Source organism: Grampus griseus, assembly GCF_964374135.1.
Source record: "Grampus griseus genome assembly, chromosome: 1".
Classification (NCBI taxonomy): domain Eukaryota; kingdom Metazoa; phylum Chordata; class Mammalia; order Artiodactyla; family Delphinidae; genus Grampus; species Grampus griseus.
In genome coordinates, this window is record NC_139017.1 from 138110678 (window position 1) to 138133797 (window position 23120).

The 23120-nt window shown below is 50.2% G+C and overlaps 1 protein-coding gene across 1 annotated transcript; it reads left to right on the forward strand.

The window, feature by feature from the left end:
- On the forward strand, positions 1 to 19293 carry CDCP2 (CUB domain containing protein 2; the record flags this gene model as incomplete). Its single annotated transcript, XM_082661724.1, has 6 exons — positions 1 to 79; positions 7684 to 8031; positions 10898 to 11233; positions 12261 to 12614; positions 16092 to 16270; positions 18967 to 19293. The coding sequence occupies 6 exons, from the start codon at positions 1 to 3 to the stop codon at positions 19291 to 19293; spliced, it is 1623 nt and encodes a 540-aa protein (XP_082517850.1).
- Between the last annotated feature and the right edge of the window lie 3827 nt (positions 19294 to 23120).

Here is a 23120-nt window from a genome sequence, read left to right on the forward strand (position 1 = left end):
ATGCTGGCAGAGCTGGAGTTCTGTCTGCTGCTGGCAGTGACACTGCTGAGCCCAGTCCCCAGGGCCCAAGCCATGGAAGGTAGGAGCTGCTGGGGACAGGCAGGAAACCTGGAGGGGGGCAGAGGGCTGGCAGGTAGCAGCGGGGTCTCAGGAGGTTTCCATGTGGAAGGCCAGAAAGCGGAAGGCCCTTTTGGGGGCAGTTGGCCGAGTTGAAGATGTATTGCTTCTGAGATGGGGAAAGACGATATTTATCAAGTGCCCACTGTGTGCTGGGTGCTTTCCACGTATGAATGCATTTAATCTTCACAACCAGCTTCAAAGTGGGTATTAGTCCTCCTTTTTACAGAGGAGGAAACTGAGGAAGAGGGAGGTTAAGTAACCTGTCCAAGATTACATGTTTACCAAGGACGAAGGGAATGGCTCAGAGAACGATTAAAGATTTGTTGTTGGAATGAGTCCTTATTTTCCTCCTGAGGGCCTGCTGTACTTTCCCATCGCCAGCCAAGTGAAATCAAAGGCATTCAGTGCCTTCCCAGGTTTGGCTCCAATCTCTATATAACATCCAACCTCGGTTCCCAGAGTCCCTCGGGCATCCCATACTCTGGCAGAGGATCACACCCCCTCCTGGAGATGCTTCACCCTCAGGGCTTTCACCCGCTGTGCCCTCTGCCTGGAAGGTCCCTTTTCTCTTTTTCTACCTGAGAACATCTGGCTCATCCATGAAGCTCAGGTCAAACACCACCTCCTCCAGGAAGACTTCCGTATCCCTTCTTCAGCCTCAGAAACTCCCTCCTTGGGGATCTTAGAACCCTCTGCTGGCACCCTGGTCCCGGGTCGCTTTGTGCCGCTCCAGCCCTCTGAGCACTGTGTGCCTGTCTGGGAAGCCAGGGCCGTCTTCAAGGGGTGTGTGTGTAGCGGGGGCTCAGCCAGCGGTTGCCAGTGCCTTGTCTTCCTGCAGGTTCAAGGGGGGCTCAGGAAGGACACGTAACTTTCCAGTCACCTAGTTGGTGGCAGAGATGGCCTGGGCACCCAGGTGTCTCACCCCATGCCTGGGTGGTGGGAGAAGCTAACTGTTCCCATTTCTAGCCACTGGGGCTTCAGTGGCCTTGGGGTGACCCTGGAGTTCAGGGTGCCTGCCGGACAAGACCTCTACTTGTGCTGGGACCCAGGGCCTCCTGGGCCACCAGGAGTTCTACTCCAACCTTCTCACGGCTTTTCCCGTCCAGTGGGCAAGGCTGGGGGAAGGACAAGGACAGGCAATGAACAGGATGTCCCTCTGTCCTCTTGCCATAGAGGCATGAATCAGACATTGCTCCCGCCCTGGCCTGTCCCCAGGGCCAGGCAGGGAGCCCTGATGTGAGCTGGGTGTGCATCTTGTAGCCTCTGCACTGCTTTCTCTCATCCGTGTTCACAGCCGCCCAGCAAGGTCATTATCCCCATTTCACAGATGCGTGACTGAGGCTCAGGTAGGCTAAGTGATTGTGAGTTTGAGCCTTTATTCATGCCATTTCCTCCCTCCAGATCTTCCCCAACTCACAAAGCCTTCTTGCTCCTTCTAGCCAAACTCAAACATCAACTCCCCTGTGTCCCTCCCCCAACAGTGCTGGCCCTGGCAAGACCGCCCCCGCTCCCTCTGGACCCCAGAGCCCGTGTGGCCCCAGCGCAATCACGCCACATGGCTTTGTCTCATTTGCCTAACTCCCCCCATCTTACCCCACAACTGGGAACTCCCCAGGAAGGGGCCCGTTATGAGTCAGCACAGGCCTGTACAGGGCACATGTTTGGCAAATGTGTCTCTTACAGGAACTTCGGTTAAGTATATTCTTCAGGATGCTTCTGGTTGCAAGGGACAGAAACCTAATCTGGATGAATTTAAGCAAGAAGAGAAATGCAGTGGCTGGTGCCAGGGAGGCGGGAGTATAGCTGAGCTGGGCAGCTTGGGTTCTGGGACATTCCCTCTTTTCACATGGTTCTTGCCATTTGCTGACAAGCTCTCTCAATGGGCCCTGAGCGGGGTCCACCCAGGGCTCTCACTCCCAGCTTAGGTACCAGGGAGGAAAGGGTTCTCATCCAGGCACTCAGCAGCAGGACTCTGGTGGCACAGGCGCACCCCACAGGCCAGTCGCTGTGGCAGTGCTGAGGGCCCCGATTGCCCAGCTAGGATCCTGTGTCCTCCTGTGGGCCTGGGAAAGACGAGGGAGGGTTACCACATGGAGGCAAGGGAAGGGAGCAGTGTCTAAAATTGAGGGCATGTTCTCGCAAGAGGTGAAGGAATGAGGGCTGGGTGGAACAAAACAGGAGATGTCAGCTACAGCAGTAACTTCCCTTTTTGGGCCTCAGTTTTCTCATCTGTTAAATGGAGTCAATAACACCTGCGCTGCCTATTTTATGGGGATATTGTGAGGATGATATAAGATTGTTCACTGATTCATTCACTCAGCAAATATACACTGAGCACCTGCTTTGTACCAGGAGCTCTTCTAGGTGCTTGGGAGACAGCAGAGAATAAAACAGACGAGAATCCCTGCTCTCATAGAGCTTACAGTTTTGTGGAGAGAGACTTGGCAGTGAACCAAACAAATAAGGAAATAAATAGTACATTTGACAATGATGGGTGCGATGGAGAAAATAAAGCAGAAAAGGGAGAGAAGGGGTACAGGGATGGAGAGAGGATTTCAGTTGTAAATATGATGGTTGGGGAAAGCCTCACTGAGAAGGTCATTTTTTTCAACTTTTAAGTATGAAAATTTTCACACACAAAATGGAGAAAATAGTATAATAAATCCCAATGTCTCCATCAACCATAGTCAACAGTTATCAACATTCTGCCTTTCTTGGCTCTTCTATCCTACCCTTACCCCCATTTTAGGGGGACAGATCAGAGAAACTTAAAGACAATCTCAGATATCACACTATTTCACCCATAAATATTTCAGAGTATATCTAACAGATATATATATAGATAGATAGATATTCCCAATATTTTTATAATGATATAATAATTCTTTAATTTTATCTAATACTCAGCTCATGTTCAATTTTCCCCATTACGGCAAAAAAAAAAAAAAAAAAAATCCCATTGCGATTTTTTTTTTCAACTCAGAATCCAGACAAGGTCCACACATTGCTTTCGGTTGATATTTGACTCAAGTCTCCCTCCCTCACTCTCTCTCTCTCTCTCTCTCAGTCTCTCTCTCTCTTTTTTAATCAACTTCTCCCCTGGCAACCACTTTTCTACTCTCTGTTTCTATGAGTTTGATGCTTTAAATTCCACATATAAGTGATACCATGCAGTATTCGTCTTTCTCTGTCTGGCTTATTTCACTTAGCATCATGCCCTCAAGGTCTATCTATGTTGCTGTAAATAGCAGCCTTTTTCAAGGCTGAATAATATTCCATGTCGTAGGTATCTCCATTCATCTGTTGATGGACACTTAGGTTGTTTCCATATCTCAGCTATTGTGAATAATTCTGCAATGAAGATGGGAATGCAGATAACTCTTTGATACCCTGTTTCCATTTCCTTTGAAATATACCCAAAGTGGAATTGCTGGATCATATGGAGTTCTATTTTTAATTTTTTGAGAAGCCTCCATATCGTTTGTCATAGAGGCTGCACCAGTTTGCATTCTAACCAACTGTGCACAAAGGTTCCTTTTTCTCCACATCGTTGTCAACACTTGTTACTCTCTTGTCTTTTACATAATAGCCATCCTAACAGATGGGAGGTGATATCTCACTGAGGTTTCGATTTGCATTTCCTTGATGATTAGTGATGTTGAGCACCTTTTCATGTACCTGTTGCCCACCTGTATGCCTTCTTTGGAAAACTGCCTATTCAGTTTCTCTACTCATTTTATTTTTATTTTACATTTTTAAATTTATTTTATTTTATTTATTTATTATTTTTGGCTGCGTTGGGTCTTCGTTGCTGCATGGCCTTTCTCTAGTTGCGGCGAGTGGGGGTACTCTTCGTTGCAGTGCACAGGCTTCTCTTGTTGCGGGGCATGGGCTCTAGGCATGCGGGCTTCAGTAGTTGCAGCACATGGGCTCAGTAGTTGTGGCTCGCAGGCTCTAGAGCATAGGCTCAGTAGTTGTAGAGCATGGGATTAGTTGCTCTGCGGCATGTGGGATCTTCCTGCGCCAGGGCTCGAACCCATGTTCCCTGCATTGGCAGACAGATTCTTAACCACTGTGCCACCAGAGAAGTCCTCTACTCATTTTTTTTTTTTAATGGAGAAGTTGAAAGCCTTCCTCTTTATATTTATTTATTTTTGTCTGTGTTGGGTCTTCTCTGCTGCGCATGGGCTTTTCTCTAGTTGCGGCGAGCAGGGTCTACTCTTTGTTGAGGTGCGCGGACTTCTCACTGCAGTGGCTTCTCTTGTTGTGGAGCAGGGGCTCTAGGTGCGCAGGCTTCAGTAGTTGTGGCTTTCAGGCTCAGTAGTTGTGGCTCACGGGCTCTAGAGCACAGTCTCAGGAGTTGTGACACACCAGCTTAGTTGCTCCTTGGCCCGTGGGATCTTCCTGGACCAGGGCTCAGAACCCCTGTCCCCTGCATTGGCAGGCAGATTCTTAACCACTGCACCACCAGGGAAGTCGCTATTGATGGTTTCCTTCGCTGTGCAGAGCTTTTCATTCAATGTAGTCCCACTTGTTTATTTTTGCTTTTGTTGCCTTTGGTGTCAAATCCAAAAAATTATTGCCAAGACCAACGTCAAGGAGCTTACCTCCTATGTTTTCTTCTAGTTGAGTCTTTTTTAATATAACAGTTGTGTCTCCCCCCCCCCACTTTATTTACTGTTGAAGCACCTGGGTCATTAGAATTTCCCACACTCTGGACTTGACTGAATGTGTCCTCACGGTGTCATTTAGATTGTTCCTCTAGCTTCCATAGTCACTCTAACTTATAGACAGATCCAGAGACTCCATTAGATTAAGGTTCCTTTTTTCCCCCCCAAGAAGATGTTACAGGTGTTTCATTAGGGCACCAATTATTCAGTGTTTCACTTTGACGTTGAGATTGGTCAGTGAGTTCAGGGGTTGTTAGCCTGATCCATCTATTATAAAGTTCCCTATAAAGGTAACTTTTTTGGCATTTTTTAATTATAAAAATTTACAAACATTAGCAAAGGTGAAAGAATTTTACAGAAAATATTTACCTACTCAACCAACTAGGTTTTATCTCTCATCAGTTACCTTTTTTCTCAGTGATTAGAACAGACAACGATAATGATGATTCCATTAAGGTTTGCAAAGTTATGTTTTTCTAATGTTGTTATTCTTTCTGTAGTCTTCTTTAAATAACAATTTTTCTTCATCAGCTATTTGGTTATCCTGATATATATAGTTTGTAACAGGAAAGGCAAAGTAAATGCTTAATTCTTTCTTCATGTAACAAGAAGAAAATGAGTTCATGCCCGAGCAATCTCTAAAGGAAATCAATAAGCTCCTTTTTAGTTTCTTTTAGTTGTATTATGAATTCATTCATTTTTATATATTTGATGGGTTCCAACCCACTGCAATAAATTTTTTTTTTTTTGGCCACTCCCGGTGGCATGTGGGCTCTTAGTTCCCCAACCAGGGATCGAGCTTGCGCCCCCTGCATTGAAAGCACAGAGTCTTAACCACTGAACCGCAGGTAAGTCCCTGCAATAAATTTTTTTGAAGCTCAAATTATACCTTCTTTAGCCAGTGGGAGCCCCTTCAAGAAGGTTTCTGTGTCTCTTGACACAATCCCAGCAGTTCCAATAGTTTCTTTACTTTCTGGTGTGACAAGATATCCCAAGCGTATTTTGTATATTTACTGCCCTAGACTAACTATTTCTTTAAGGAGCCCTGCTTCATTTTAGTTAGACATAACGATCCGAAGCTAATTTAGTTGGACATAATAATCCTAATCTAAGTCCAAGTGGTACAAATACTACCAGGATATCATTGCTTTTAGGGTTTTTTTTTTTTTTTTTTGGTACGCAGGCCCCTCACTGTTGTGGCCTCTCCCGTTGTGGAGCACAGGCTCCGGACGCGCAGGCTCAGCGGCCATGGCTCACCGGCCCAGCCACTCCGCGGCATGCGGGATCCTCCCGGACCGGGGCACGAACCCGTGTCCCCTGCATCGGCAGGCAGACTCTCAACCATTGCACCACCAGGGAAGCCCCACTTTTAGGGTTTTTAATGAACAAAGCTAGGGAATTAATATTTTTAGAAATAAAAATAAATCAAATTCGTACTGATGTTTTCAATTCAAATTAAGGATCTCAAGAGTTCTGCTTAGTTTTTTAATTCTATACTTGTATCGCTCTCCTCTTACACTGCAAATCTTAGTTTCTATTGACATTAACATACTTCCTTTACTCCAATATTTAAAATATTGTAAAATAACGGTATTCACTGTTACCACTAATAGTAAGTCTACTGAATATAGTTTAATTTTTTTGTGTGTTTCATTTTGTTCTTGGGATCTATTCCACTAGGAAGGTACAGTCAAAATAGTGTATTGCAACATCGTTTGAAATCATTTTTCCCATGTGAATGTGCCTCCAACTTGACATATAGTTAAGCTTATTTGTTTTAGTTTGGCATATGGGTTACTTAAATATTTTTGATAATTTAAAAATTATATTAAAAATTACTCATGATTATAAAGTTAAAATTATCAAATAAATTGCATTTAAAGAGGTCTAGCAGTCGCGCCTGTTTCCTCCCCTTGGCTTACATCTTCCTGTGTCAGAGAACAATTTTTATTAGTTTCCTTCCATTGTTTTCAAAATATAAGCAAATATGTACATATAAGAATGTAGTTTGGGGGACTTGCTTGGTGGCGCAGTGGTTAAGAATCTGCCTGCCAATGCAGGGACCATAGGTTCGAACCCTGGTCCAGGAAGATCCCACATGTCACGGACCAACTAATCCCGCATGCCATAACTACTGAGCCTGAGCTCTAGAGCCCGCGAGCCACAACTACTGAGCCCACGTGCCGCAACTACTGAAACCTGCGTGCCTAGAGCTTGGGTTCTGCAACAAAAGAAGACACTGCAATGAGAAGCCCGGATACTGCAACAAAGAGTAGACCCTGCTCGCCGCAACTAGAAAAAGCCCGTGCGCGGCAACAAAGACCCAACGCAGCCAAAAATATAAATAAATAATAATAATAATAAAAAGAATGTAGTTTTAACTTTGTAGTACTCTGTGCACATTTTCACTCAGGATGGCAGCAGGTAATATTATTTTTAATTTTCGAATTCCCCAGTGCACATCTCTAGTGCCTAGCAGTTGCCTAAAATTATAGTCCCACCTGACACTTCTTATCTCCTTTCCCTGCTTTATTTTTCTCCAGATCACTTATCACTAGTTAATATGCTCTATAGTTTCCTTATTATCTTTATTATTTGTCTTCCCCACCAGAATTTTAGTCTATTTGTTCCTGCTGTAACCCCAGCGCCTAAAACAATGCTTAGCACTCAAACAATATTTCTTGAATGAATAAAAGAATGTTTGGCAAGTATTTGAAGAATAAGTAAATGAATGAACAGCTACATGAATAAATGAATTGACTTAGGGCCATGACCTCATGCTCCCTCATCCCATCCCAAAGAACCCATCCCATCCCAAAGAACCCGCTTTGGAGCTGGGCCACTACCCACGACCCCAGGGCTGACTCTGAGACATTCTTGCCTCTCACCACAGGTGTCAAATGTGGGGGTGTGCTCTCAGCACCTTCTGGAAACTTCTCCAGCCCCAACTTTCCCAGGCTCTACCCCTACAACACGGAGTGCATCTGGCTGATTGTGGTAGCTGAGGGCTCCTCCGTGCTGCTCACCTTCCACGCCTTCGACCTGGAGTACCATGACACCTGCAGCTTCGACTTCCTGGAGATCTACAACGGGGCCTCCGGGGACCAGGGCAACCTGCTGGGGAGGTTCTGCGGCCAGGTGCCCCCACCGCCCTTCGCCTCCTCCTGGAACGTCATGTCTGTGGTCTTCCACTCAGACAAGCACGTGGCCAGCCGAGGCTTTTCTGCAGGCTACCAGAAAGGCAAGGGGGATTTGGCAGTAGAGAGGGTGGCCCTGGGTGGGGATGGGGGGAGGGCGGCGGGGTGAGGTGACGGGCAGGGTCTCAGCATCTTAGCGTGTAGGCTGCTCTGTAACCTGGATGCCCCTGCTCTCATAGCTCATGGGACAAAGGCAGCCTCTGTTGGTAGTGGTTTTTTTTTCTATTGGTAGTCTTGGTGGTTGTGTGTTCCCACCTTCATGGCAACACTCCCCACGTATCCCTCCGTTATTCCGGGAGTCCTCGGAGGGTCTCACTGTGCTCAGGAATGAGGCCTCTCGCGCTCTCCTATCCTTGTCCTTCTCACCCCATACATGACATCAGGACACTGGAGGGGACACTGGAGGGGACACCGTGTTGCCACTGCTGCTGATCCCTCTGTGGCATCTCATGTCACGGGCACAGGATTCTCTCCCCCTCCCCATCATGTCCTCGGAGTGGAAGGTGCATGGGCGTCTGCATGGAGCTGGTGACGCTCTCCCTCCCAAAGCCTTTCCTGAGCTCGCCTCCTATATAGTGATCCCTAACCCCTCCCTCCCCCAGCCAGGCTTGGAGCCTACCCCTCAGGCTAGTGAGGGGAGCAGAGGCTTCACCCTCCTTGCCTTTCTTTCTCCTTGACTCATTCCTCTTTCCTCAGGCTTCTCTGCACAGACTCAGACCTCCTACCTTCTCCCAAGGCCAAAACCAAAGGCCTTCCTCACAACAGCTCAAGCAATAGACTCCACAGAGGCTCCTGGTGCGCGGGGTTCACCAACAGCAATCAGGGCCGAGGCGAGGGTGCACACAGTTCTATGCCTCCAAAGCCAGACACCAGCTCCCACTGGCTTTGGACGCATAGTATTGTAGAATGGAAAAACACAAGAACCACAGACCGATCTAATCATAGCAGTGGAGTTTTAGATCCCTAGATTTTTAGACTCTTAGGGTATCAAAGTTATAATACCATGTGCAATGTTTTCCAATACTTTTTAAAACAAGAGTACCCTTATATCAAATGGAACCTTATGTTAATCCCTGATATGTAAAAGAGATAAAGGCAGCATTTAAAAAAAAAAAATTTTATTTATTTATTTATGGCTGCATTGGGTCATCGTTGCTGTGCGTGACCTTTCTCTAGTTGTGGTGAGCAGGGGCTACTCTTCTTTGCGGTACGTGGGCTTCTCATTGCGGTGGTTTCTGTTGTTGTGGAGCACAGGCTCTAGGCGCATGGGCTTCAGTAGTTGTGGCACGAGGGCTCAATAGTTGTAGTGCGACGGCTCAGTAGTTGTGGCACACGGGCTTAGTTGCTCCGTGGCATTTGGGATCTTCCCAGATCAGGGATCAAACCCGTGTGCCCTGCATTGGCAGGCGGCTTCTTAACCACTGCACCACCACGGAAGTCCCAAAGGCAGCATTTTTGTTGTAAGCATTTATAAGTTCATATTTTTAACGTTTACTTATTATAAGCCAATCATTGAAAACATAAGTAAATATTGATGGCCTCCGATTAGTTAAATTTTTACATATAAGATATGTGACTGTGGATGCTATCTTTCATTGAATTAAAAAATAGTTTGAATACAGAAAAAGAAGGACATTTACACCAGATGTCTGCAAATAGATGCCCTGGGGCTACCGTGGAGCCCCAGAACACATTTTGAAAGTCTCTGCTGAGGGTATTGACAGCGGACGGGATCTCACAGACTGTCAAAACCTGCCCTCTCATTTGACAAACAATACACCTGAGACCAGAGAGGGAATGTGCCTTCCCAAGGTCACACATCTGGGAAGGGGAAACTGGGACAAGAAGTCAAGGCCTTAGCCGCCCAGCACAGTGCTCTGTTCACACAGCCATGCCACGGAGTGGGATTCTGGAGTCTCAGGAGACACAACCGAGTGTGCCCCTCCCTGCTGGTGGCCTCCAGCTAGTCCTGGCATTCATTATCACCTAGCTCCCAGTTGTACTGGCTACACTGGGTTCTAAAGGGCTTTCACCAGAAACTTATTAAACTCAGCATGCGTCTGAGCCTGGTGGATCAGTCTGAACAGGTCTTATGATTTCTAATATTCCCATGAGGCTCAGAGAGGCTGAGTTACTTGTCCACGGTCACACAGCAATAGAAGACTGAGCTGAGAGGAGACCTGTCTTCAGACGTCAAGCGCATCTCTACTCCTTTAGATCCTCCCTCTAAGCCTCAGTTTCTTCATCTGTTCGGGAGATTTGATAATGTTCCTGGTCTCAGGTACCTCAGCCTCTATGCTCCACTAGCCTGGTAGGAGGGGACAGTGAGACTGATAAGGTCAAGTGCACAGACTCTGAAGTTAGTCAAATCCTGCCCTCCCTGATACCAGGGGGTGACCTGCTGTCAGGGTCCTGCCTGTCCCTTGGGGCCTTGCCACTGCAATGGCTCTTGCCAATCTCCACATCTCTTTGCTTCAGGGCTTTTTCTGAAGCTTTGGCAGGTCACCTCTACCCCCAGCGGCCCTCAGCCTCGATTCCGGGGAATGCCCCCGCTCCCCCACCCTCTCTCCCTCGCTGCCCATCTGCGGTCCTCTGTCTCTCCCAGATGAACTACTTGGGCTCAAATCCTTGTCTCGGGCTCAGTCTAGGTGAAGCCCAACTCACACAAGTAAGTTACTTAACTTCTCTCTGCCTCCAGTCTCTCAGCTGTAAAATGGGGGAAACCACCGTGCGTTCCTCATGGGGTTATGGTGATGGCCTAGAAAGATGGCCTGTGCCTGTCACTTACCAAGCGCTCTGTGGGTGGTGACAAGAATCCCGTGAACACCTGTGGGCGTGGCATTTCCCAAGGGAGGAGATGGGGGAGCCACAGGGAGGGAGAAAGTTTGGTTCAAGCGGGCTCCCTTGCAGATGTGTGTGGTGGCGTCCTGACGGGCCTGTCGGGGGTCCTCACCAGCCCCGAGCACCCCAACAACTACCCCAACAACGTGGAGTGCCGCTGGGTGATCCGAGCCTCTGGCCCCGCCACCGTCAAGCTGGTCTTCGTGGACTTCCAGGTGGAGGGCAGCGAGCAGTGCACCTACGACTACGTGGCTGTGCTTGGGGGGCCCGGCCCCGCCCATGGGCACCACTACTGCGGCAGCTCCAGGCCCCCCACGCTCGTGTCGCTGGGCCACGAGCTGCAGGTGGTCTTCAAGTCTGACTTTAACATCGGGGGCCGGGGCTTCAAGGCCTACTACTTCTCAGGTAGGAGGGCCGGAGCTGCACGCTGAGCGCCCTGTGTGTGCTGGGCTCCTGCCTCCCCATCACGCCTGTGGCGGGGTGGGGAGGGGTCGTACTCTTCTGCCTCTGGGCCTTACACTTCCTGCTCTTTCTCTGCCTGAAATGTTCTAGCACACCCTCTCCCGTCTGGCCGATGCCAAGGCACAAGCATGTCACCTCCTCTGGGAAGCCTCCTTGATTCACTCAGAATTATTCCCTTCCTTCAACTCCTTAGAGAAGTTTTCTCATAGCGATGATCTAACACATCACTTCTGTACCTGGTTTGCATGCTGATTTCCTCTGCTTGACTGTGAGTTCCTATGGACTTATCTTTGTACCTGCTACATAGAGGGTGTTCAATTAATGTCTGTATGAATGAATGAATGAACCCTTGGGAATTAAACTGTCTAGTGGAGGAGATAGAGAAGGAAACAGACAATGACAATGCACTGTGATCTGTGCTGTCTAACAGTAAGAATCATGGATGACTTCCTGGAGGAGGAGAGAATTGAGCAGTGCTTTGAAGGTGTTAGCCAGTGGCAGAAGAAAGGGAAGAGTGTTCCAAGCAGAGGGATGAGCATATGCAGAGGCACGGAGGACAGAGAGGATTTGTGTGCTTGTACTACTAGGAAATATTTGGTGAGGCTGGAAGGTAGGGCTGGATGAGGGGCAGGGAGAAAAAAGGGCAAGGTCAGGTCATGAACCACCTTGTCTGTCAAGTCCAAGTTGGACTCAACTCCGAGGAGAGGTATTAGGCATTGTTATTGAATTCCTATCAGGGTCAACACTCATGAAATGGTTTACCAATTGGAATGACAGTCTCCGCTTTCAGCTAGTTTCAGTTTAAAGCAGGCTTTGGGATCAGTTGTCTGGTTTTCTGGCCATGGTACCCACAACCTGCCAGGGTGGTTTAAGGACCCTATAGCGCCTACTGCCCAAGCTGTAGCTGCAGAGGGTGACAGTCTCCACCCTTCTCACCATTGCTCCTTCTGTCCTGCTCTCCCCAACCCAGGAGAATGCCAGGAGGTATACACGGCAGTGCGGGGCAACTTCTCCAGCCCACAGTACCCCAGCTCCTACCCCAACCACATCCGGTGCCACTGGACCATCCGCCTGCCTCTTGGCTACCGGGTCAAAGTGTTCTTCCTGGACCTGGAACTGGAGGGCCCCAACAGCCTGACCAAGACCTGTGACTTTGACCATCTGGCAGCCTTCGACGGGGCCAGCGAGGAGGCGCCCCTGCTGGGCAGTTGGTGTGGCCACCACCTGCCACCACCGGTCACCTCGAGCCACAACCAGCTCCTGCTTCTGCTGCACACAGACCGTAGCACCACCCGCAGGGGCTTCTCTGTGGCCTACATTGGAGGTCAGCTGGGGTTGAGGGTATGGGCGTGCTGGTGGGGGAAGGTGAGGCCAGGGTTCCTGGTCTTTGCAGCCTCCTTCCTCCATCTCACCAACTTCTCGGTTGGCTGCACCACTGCGGACTCCCGTCCTGGGACCTCTGAGGCTATATCAACGTGGCCCTTGCTTATTTTCACTATTACAGTGCCCTATTTTTCCAGCTTCTAAATCCACAATTCCTAATTCCTCCCTATCTGTCACCTTCCTCCATGGGCCCCTGGCCTCTCTTGTACTATGATTAATTCTCTGTATCCAGGGATAATACACAAGATATGGTAATACTATTTATGGAAAACAATTGATATAATCATGGAGATGCTGACCAACCTTGCTTGTACAGTCATAAGTCCTGACTGACAGTGGTTTGAAAAAATGACCTTTGGTTTCCTTACACAACAAGAAGCCTAGAGCTAGGCAGCTGCTGTATTGGTTCAGGGACTCAACAGTGTCCCGGCTGATATGTCTGGGATTCTCTTGACCTCATGACCACAAGATGGCTGCCACAACTCCAGACATCATGTCCATGTTCAAGGCTGGAAGAAGGTAAGGGAGGTGCCAGCCACAAATGTTCCTTTATCAGGAAAGTAAAAGCATTTTCGGAAGCCCTCAAAAGACTTCTTCTTGTTCTCATTATTTTGAACTTGGTCATATGGCCATGCCTAGCTGAAGAGCTAGGGAACTTAGCACTCAGCTTTTCCATCCTCCATAGTGCTAGTTAGATTTGCCAGCTGACAGCAGCTATCATCTATCCCCTCCTCTCATCATCCTTCCCTGGGCCACGGTCCCAGAAATGCCTGTGCTCTGGACCCATTTTGCCCTCTGCCTGACGAGGCTAGAGCCTCTTGTTGTGCAGGTGCAGAAACAGAGGTGCAGAGAGGAAACAACTTTCACCGCTGTCACACGGGTAGTGGCACAGCCAAGGCTAGAACTCACACCCTTGCCTTTTGTGTGGCTAAGCAGGGCCTGGGGAGGAGGCCCAGGACTGAGCTCAGACGGACGGGGGCCTCAGCCAAATGCTGCCATTTACTGACCATCCAACGGTGCTCACCTGTGGGAGGAGTTGATGGATGCTCTAGATAGGCGGTCGTTAAGATGAAATGAGGTAACACAGGTCACAGTGCCTGCCTCCGAGGGCATCCTTGCTGAGTGTGGATTTCTTTCCCTTATGTGTCTCAGTCCTGGTCTGCATTCAAAAGATCTTTCCTCAGGACTTCCCTGGTGGTCCAGTAGTTAATACTCCATGCTCCCAATGCAGAGGGCGCAGGTCTGATCCCTGGTCAGGGAACTAAGATCCTGCATGCCACACAGTGCAACCAAAAAAAAAAAGTCTTTCCTCTTCTTTCTTTCTTCCTTTCTTTCTTCCTTTCTTTCTTCCTTCCTTCCTTCCTTTCTTCCCTTCTTTCTTTCTTTCTTTCTTTCTTTCTTTCTTTCTTTCTTTCTTTCTTTCTATCTTTCTTTCTTTCTTTCTTTCTTTCTTTCTCTCTTTCTCTCTTTCTTTCTTCCTTTCTTTCTTTCTATTTATTTTTGGCTGTGTTGGGTCTTTGTGGCTGCACACGGGCTTTCTCTAGTTGCAGCGAGCGGGGGCTACTCTTCGTTGCGGTGCGCAGGCTTCTCATTGCAGTGGCTTCTCTTGTTGCGGAGCACAGGCTCTAGGCGTGCGGGCTTCAGTAGTTGTGGTTCGCGGGCTATAGAGTGCAGGCTCAGTAGTTGGGGTGCATGGGCTTAGTTGCTCTGCAGAACGTGGGGTTTTCTTGGACCAGGGCTCGAACCTGTGTCCCCTGCATTGGCAGGAGGATTCTTAACCACTGTGCCACCAGGGAAGTCCTTCTTCCTCTTTCCTTACCCATGTGCAAGAGGAGTTTGGGGGCCCAGGGATGGTTAAGGAAACGGTAGAGCTGCAGCAAGCTAGTGGCAGCAAAGTGACCTGGGCAGACGCTCCCTCTGTGGGCCTCAGTTATCTCCATACATAAACCTGGAGGAGAGCTGTCCCTCTGTTAGAGTGACCCCTTTCCCAGAGTGCACTCAGAGAGCCAGGTGCCATGGGGCTCTGCCCCATCTAGCTGGCAAGTCGCTTTCTCTCTGCGGGTCTCAGTAAAATGAAAATATCAACTGAAGGAGCTGAGAAGTCCCTTTTACTCTGCTGATCTTATTTCTGGTCCTGGGTCCTCTCCCAGCTGTGTGTGATCTTGGACAAGCTCCTTCTCCTTTTGGTGCCTCCAGAGACACCTCCCCGATGGCTGTGGGAGCCCAGGGTCAGACACTGCACTAGTGCTGGGCCAGGCTCCAGATGTGGCCCAGGCTGCAGGCGGCCTCCCAGCTGGAGGACAGCCTCGGCATCAATCAGGGGTGACACACAGTTCAGCATCACCAAGATCATCGTGGGAGACGGCGGGCCCATAAATCCCCGACTGCCCAGACACCAGAAGCTGATATATGTCTGAGGCATTTCCCGGAGAGGGGTTGAGACTTCCAGGCCTCTGCCTACCAGCTCTTTCCTTTTCCTCCTGCCAGCCACCCAGCTTCCTTCCCCCTACCCTCCCCCCTGCCCCAGCACGCACTGCCTCCGTACACACACGCGTGCACGCACACACAGGCTCGCACGAGCCCAGACACTTAGAGTCACACAGGCCTGGCTGGGAGGGGCTGCAGGGAGCCACCACATAAGGTGGAGAGACCAGGAACTGTGGGATCTTACAGACGCAATGATTAACATCCTGGCTTAGCCACTGCCGACAATTTCACCTCTCAGAGCTCCGGGTTCCCAAACTTTCAAATGCGTTTAGTCATGTCCACCTCAAGGCGTCATCATGAGGAGGGAGAGTGGGGCTTCCTTCACCACCCTTTTCAAACTGCAGCCACTGCAACCCTCACCCACACACGTTCTGCTCTCCCCGCTCCCCGTCTTTCTTCTTTGCTTGATTTTCCTTCGGACTACTCTGACGCTTAGGTGTATATTACATATTTACTGCCTCCTCACTCAACTAGAATGTGAGCTCCAAGAGGGTAGGCATTTGTGGCTGGTTTTTCTCTTGTGTTTAGAATAGCGCCTGCACATAGTGGGCCATAAATACTTCTTAAATGATTGAATGAATTGCCTGGTATATGGCAAACATGATCAGCCAATAATAGCTTTCATTATGATTAAGAATATTCATTCATTCATTCAGTCAGTCGTTTATTCAGCATTCGCTGCACCTGCCAAGCTCTGTGTTGGGCTCAGAGGGCGCTGAGAAGTAGGCAGGGGGCCTGCCCTGGAACTCATAGTTTAATGGAGTTAAATGGAGTAACGCGTGTAAAACGTCCTCGTAGGACTGCTTAAGAGCCATCCCCTCTCTGGGCCTCGGTTTTCCATCCACCACCCTTTGGATAGGGGCTTGGAGAGCGTGGGGGTCAGACCGCCTGCCCCCATGGCCTCCAGCTCCCCACTCCCGTCCATTCTCAGTGGTCCCCATGAACGTGAGTTGCTCCCGCACGGACTTCCAGATCCTGATCTCCGCGCAGGCAGTGGCCCCGCTAGAACGGACCAAAGTCTACCTGGGCAGCCGGAGCTGCGCTGCTCAGGAAGTCGGCAGCAACTTCCGGATCCAGGCCCGCTTTGACACCTGCGGCACTGAGTCTCAGGTAGGGGCTGAGGGAGGAGGGCGGGCACGAGCCTGGATGCAGAACTCAGCCCCTCTTGATTTTACCTCAACACGCTTGCTCAGTGTAGACACAGCAAAGAACTCAGGGGAGACAGAGAAAGGGTGTCCTGCTGCACAAGCTGGTGACAACCAAAAGCCCCTACTGGAGGCCCCTCCCTCAAGGTCCTGGGAACTGACTGTTCCTGGGGGCCTTCCTGCTGCCCCCCCTCCCCCCTGGAGCTCCCCAGGGCCACCCGGCCCCCACCCCTCTAATGCACAGAGCTGTTTGGGTGCTGCTGCCTCCTGCCCACCCCCTCCCCAACCTTGCGATCCAAATCCCTCGCTGGGCTCCGCCAAACAAAGGGGCCCTTCGAGAGACAGGATCCGCCTCCCTCCAAAGGCAGCGAGGTGTACAAATGAGGTTTTTCTACTAGCCTTGTATTTCGGAGGCCTAGAACCCAGGCTTGGGGCCCTCAGAGTCACCTGGTAGTGGCCCAGGAACCCTGGATGTTTGGATTCTCAGGGACAGGTTGGGAAGGGGAAAGGCGGAGAAGGCACAGTGGTCTCCATCGGGGACAACACCCCAGCCTTGGTGACGAATCTGGGGATTCGTTAGACTGTCTTGGCAGAAATCACGTGCTTTCCAGCAACCGTATTTCCCCACCACCCAACATTAACCGAATGTATGCCTCTGGCCCCTCCAGTCCACCCTCTGCTTCCCCAGCCTCCTGGCGGCCATCATCCTTTTAACCTGAGCAGAGGAGAAGTGGGAGTCAGTCTTAGCTGCCAGGATAATCTGCCCTCACCTCTGCACCATGCCCTAAATCCCCTTGGGGTTTTCTCTGGGGGCCGAACCACATTCCATAGAGTCATAAAATGATGGAGACAGAGAACCCCAGAAGCAAGGAATCATGAAATCTAGAACAAAGAACTCACAGACACTCAAGGTCTCATAATCACATAATCATAGAATCTTGGCATCAGTATCATGGAAACATAAAAACTGAGAGCCTCAGACTCATGGATTCTTAGTGTAACACTTGTAAGTCCTAGACCCATGAGGACCAGTCTCTGCATTGAGTTGCTTTCAAAGATGCACAGTTCAAATGGCCAAAAGCCATGACAGCCTATCTGTGCATCTCTTAAGAACCACAGAGACTTGATTTCATAACCGTTAACACCACATTCGTGTGGACTTTCTTTCCTCCTCAAGTCTCACTCATCAAAACCCCATGAAACTTCCCCGCACACCTGTTTTGTGTGATTTTTCCCTCCCTTCTTTATTATGTGGATTCACTTCGGTCCTTTCACTGGGTCCCCTTCCACTCTCAGGTTCTGTCTTTCTTTTTCCGATTCTGTGTCACAAAAGTCCAGGACACCGGTTCTCCTCAGAGGGTGTGGTGGTAGACAGGCTGAGGGCACAATGCAGGAGGCTCCTCTGGGGACATGGACTCAGAGCTTTTGGGAAGTCCAGAGTTGGGAGAGACCCACAAGGTCATCTGGTCCATGAAACTCCAGACCCGTGATTCCCCTTCACTGCCTTCCCCAAAAGGACCACCCAGCGTCCAACGATGGCAGCTTCCTGCAGGTCACTCCCGTTTGCTCTGTTCTGGGCAGCTTTGGATTTTAGAGAAGCCTCAGCTCAGAAGAGCCATGACTGGACGGGGCAGTTGGGCGGCCTGAGGAGTGTAACGGCTGCTCTAGATTAGGGGTGGGTGGGGAGAGTAGCCCAGCATCACTGCAGCACCCGATCCAGACCACACCAGACTGCCCGTCAAAATGCTGTCCCTCAGTCCCCAGCCCAAACACTCCACTGTCTCAGGGTGTCCTAAGTCCTGCCTCCTTCATCCATGGGGGTGGGGAGGGCAGAAATGTGACGGGCTCCCCACATCACACTCCTCAATGGCTCTTCCCAACCCCAGAGTGGTGCTACTGGGCTGAACAGCACTCAGCCACAGGGACACATAATTGCTGCAGACATAATTGGGCAAAACGATTCCATAAGGAAAGTCCCGTAACACCAGGGACAGAGCATCTAACTGGGAGGCAGGAGACTCGGCTTCTGGATCTAACTCTGGGCAAATTACTGCCTTTGCGGGGCCTCAGTAGCCACATCTGTAAATTGCCAAGGAAGGGAGATTGAACTAGATGTCCTGAAATTCCCCTTTGGTTCTACAATCTTTGGTTTGAGTGAGGTGTGATGGCTAAGAGCACAGTTAAGAATCAGGCAGATCTGGAAGAGAATACGTTCCCTGTCAACTGTGTGCTGTGTGACCTCAGACAAGGGATTTAACCTCTGGGCCTCATTTTCCTTATCTGGCAAATGGGGATATTAATGGTACAAATAAGAGAGGGTTGTTGTGAGAATTAAATGAGATAATGCCCTTAAAATGCAGAGCCTGGAACATGGCGAATGTCCCTGTTGTTACTGTTACTGTCTTTCATAGACACCACGTCCTTCAAGCCAGAGCCAGCACTGACCCATCAAATATATATTGTCTTTTCAGACACCGTCGTAGTGCCTCTTTTACAGGTGGGGACACAGGCTCTGAGTGGGAAGGGAGTCAGTAGCCAAGCTGGGACTGGAAACCAGGCTCTGGAGTTGTGCCCCCTTGGCACTCAGTGCCTACATATCCAGGGGAACAGGGTCAGCCCTGGCCCCTTCAGGTGTGAGCAAGTGCCCCTTGACCCCCACAGAGAAGAAGTAACACTTCAGTGATCGTCAGCGTGCTGTACATCGACTTCTCAGCCAGTGGGCAGGAGGATATCCACGAATACGAGGTCCGCTGTGAGCCGAGGCGAAAGGAGGCCTCTGTCCACCTGCTGTCTGGCTCCCACTGGCTTGGGCCCTATGCTGCCACGGCAGAGCACCTTCAGGAGGCACCACCCAGGGACGAGGCAGAGGCACTGGAGGGCCCCGTGGCCATGGTGGCCCAGGACACCAGTGACATCATCTTCCTGGGCCTTTGCATCCTGGCTGGAGTCCTCATGGTCATTGCCATAGTGGTCCTGATGCTGCTGTAAGCAGGGAGGGTAGGGAAGTGGCATCTGGCATCCCTGGGAGGCAGCTTGGGCACCCCACAACAGGAGCAGGACCAGGCCTTGCTGACTTTATGATGACCATGGGCAAGTCACTATCCCCCTCTGAGCCTCGGTTTCCTGGGGACCTTTACTCTGCCCTGCTTATCTCACAGGGCTGGCGTGAGGCTCAGAGAAGAGGATGGATAAGAGCTGCGTAAACTATAGCATGCCATGCATGTGTGTGCAATTGCTGTTGTTGTTATTAATTTTGAAGATTTTCTGCTATAGAAAAGAACTCTGCTGTGTGTATTTGTCAGCATAGATAGTTGTGGTCACTGGCGACAGAGTTGATAAAACTGACTTGTTCTATACCTTGTATGACTGCTTCACCAGCTCAGGATACCAATAAGACCCCTCCTAATTTTCTGACTAATTGCTCATCTTAAGCATTCATTAGCAGGAAGTTCGGTATCCATCCAGGGGCCTCCACTCTCCTGAACTGATCCAGGAACCCTGAGGACTTTATCTAAAGCAGATTAGTCCTGCCTCCAAACTCCAGGAACAGAGAGAAAGGAAGCTGAAACCCTGCCTAGTGCTGTTGCTTTAGCCCCTGCCACATGGTGGCGCTGTTGAAGACTGGTCTTGGGCATCCTGGTGGATGCCTGTCCACTGGATGGACAGACCCCTAGAGTATAAACCACAGGCAGGCCCATACTATGCTCAGTAGTGAGGCTGGAGGCTGAGGACTGGTGTCTCTTTCATGTTGGTATTTTTCCTTAAATAAACCATGATCCTTGACTGAAAAACTGATGGAAGTCCCATGTGTCTCTGTCCTCACCCTGATGTTGAGCTCAGATTACTAGCCCATCCTTCTCCTCCAGCTGAACTCTCTGTTGAGCCCTCTGGACTTTCTCCTGCCATTGGACTTCACTCAGAGCTACTCCAGTCCACCCACATTTTTCTAAGTTCACACCACAGTGACCAGGGGTTGGATTTCCAATGCTTCCCTGTGAGAAGACCTCTGGCATCCTTATGCGAATTGGTCCAGCACTCCCCAGAGCCCTATATATCAAGAAGTGGAGGGCTTCCCTGCTGGCGCAGTGGTTGAGAGTCTGCCTAGCAATGCAGGGGATGCGGGTTCGTGCCCCGGTCCAGAAAGATCCCACGTGCCGCGGAGCGGCTGGGCCTGTGAGCCATGGCCGCTGAGCCTGCGCGTCCGGAGCCTGTGCTCTGCAAGGGGAGAGGCCAAAGAAGTGGAGCAGTCTTGTTAATGAAAAATAAACAAAAAATACATTTATAATACATGAATTTCCCCTGTTCACCTTTATATTTACATAATGAATCACTTTCATAATAACAAAAATCTCCAAATTGACCGTGCCGACCACTGACATCAATTTAAAAAATTGTAGTCCAATTACAATCCCTTCAACAATCCAACAAACATCCACTGGTTTCTAGCCTTGTGCCTATTGCTGCGACAGGCTCCAGGCATACAGAGAGGAGCAAGTCAAAAGAGATTGCTGACTTCAAGAGGCTTACAGTCAAGTGTAGCCAAATCAGGGACAGGGAGGGCAGAGAAGTTGGTAATTTGCAGAGAAAAGACCTGAGAGAAAAGAGCTGATATAGCAAGAAATGAATCAAGCAAGGGAAAAAGAGTAGCCTGCACATTGGGAGAACTGGGTTCAAGTCCACACTCTTCTTTTTAATTGAGTGAGCCTGAGCGAGCCACTTTGATGCTATGAGCCTTGATATACCCACCTGCAGAATGGGACCAAAGTTCCAGGTCTGTTGTGAGGCCATAGCAACATGATGAATTAGAGGTCTGTCAGGGTCTTGTGCCAGCAGGAGACTCTGGGGTGTTTGGAACAGAGGCCCCAACCTCTTCCTCTCCCACCCACTTCTTGCTCTCAGACTCCTCCAGCCGCTGAGCCAGGCTTCCTTCACCAGCCTGGGTTGTGAACACCTCATAAACTTCCCAGGTCTCAATTTCCCTGTCTGGGCAGGACTGGACACACAGCATATACTCTCTGAGGACGACCTTGGGTGGGGTTCTGCCTCCCGGGCCCATGAGCTGGGTTTTGGGGTGGCAGCGGGACCTAAGCTTGCCTTGTCCTCATCAGCTCATCAGATGGGGGAGACGATAGGCCAGCCTGTGGCAGGGCCAAGGGCGTCTGCGCACAAAGCTGGGAGCCTCGATCTCCACCCTCAGCAGCTGATCTTGAAGGGCCCCAGCACGGAGGCTGGAGCTGCGCCTCTGCAGACAGACCACCCAGGTTGAACTCAGCCTCCGCTACTTGCTAGCTGTGTGACCTTGGGCAGGTCACCTCAACTCTTTGAGCTGCAGCCTTCTACCGGCAAAGTAGGAATAATAATAACACTGACTTCATCAGTCCATTGTGGGGATTAAATGAGATAATGCATGACAGTACCCGCCCATGGAAGGAGTCAACAAAACTCACTTATTACCATTGACCTATGAGTCAATGGTAATGAGCAAAGGCTCTGGTCTCGAAACCCAAGTTCTAGGCCCAGCTTTGCCACTGACATGCTGTGTGACCTTGGGGGAGCCCATTTCCTTCTCTGGCCTCAGTTTCTCTATTTCCAAAATGTGGCAGGCATCGCTATCACCCCCAGCACCATCACTTTCATAGCTACTATTCTTAAGCACCCCTACATGGCAAGGGTTTAAGATATATCCTCCCACTTAAGCCACCTTGTGAGGCAGACATAGTTGCCCCCATTTTACGATGAGGAAATTGAGGTTTGGGGAGGGAAAGTGCTGTGCCCAAGGTCACATGGCTATGACATGTTGAAACTAGGCTAAGAGGGACAGTTCTTCCCTGTGCTGGGGGGACTATGCAGCGATCTGGGGCCTCTTGGGACCCCAGGCCAATGCTCTGAAACACGAGGGCTGTACCTGCTTGGGAAAGGACTGGAATGGTAGAGAAAGAGAGGATGGTTTTATCTTCCCGATCGTGCCCAGATGCTACCGTTCCCAGCCCTCCGGGCAGCCAGTGCATTGATCATCTTGCAGGAAATGACAGTCTTTATGACAGCATAGTGTCTCCAGAAACGAAAGGGCTGAACTGATACCCGTTAGCCAGTGCGCCCTGGCCCTGGAGGTGTCGGGCACGGGGGGTGGAGGGGGCGGGCGTGGCGCCGCTTTCCAGCTCACCTACCATTTCCCCTTTTCAGAGGGTAGGGGGCTGTGGGAAAAGCCAGGCTTAGAACCCAGGTCCCTCCCTATTGGCGTATGGCCTTGGGATGTGCCTCCCCCCAGCCTGGAGCTTTGGTTCCTCCTGCCAGCCTGTCCCTGTAGGGCCGATATTATTGATGAGGAAGCCCTTGGCAAATGGCTGTGCTGGTCCTGGGAAAACCTCTCCTGGCCTGCAGGTCAGGCAGACCTGGGTTCCTTTCCAGTTCTTTCTCTGACTCTATGTGACCTTGGGCAAGTTGCTTAGCCTCTCTGAACCTCATTTTCTTCATGTGTGGAATGGGGGTAGAAAAACCCTCCTCATGAGGTCATTGTGAAGACTGAGAGAACAAGGGGGTGTGCCCCACATGGGGCCTCCTCCTGGACCTTTCAGGAAGTGGTTGCTGGCCGGCCCTGGGCTCTTCTCACATCCCAGAGCTGGAAGGGCCTTACAAGAAAGCAAGTTCCCACCCACTCCTAGGAGTCTCCCCTGCACCCAACCTGCCCTGGCCTCCCGGCTTCCCTGCTCTTTGTCAATAGACCGAGGTCGTTCCCACCCACAGCCTTGCTCGCTCCTGGTCCCTCTATGTGGTAAGTCCTTGCACCGAGCGCCCCCTGACCTGGCTCCTGCACA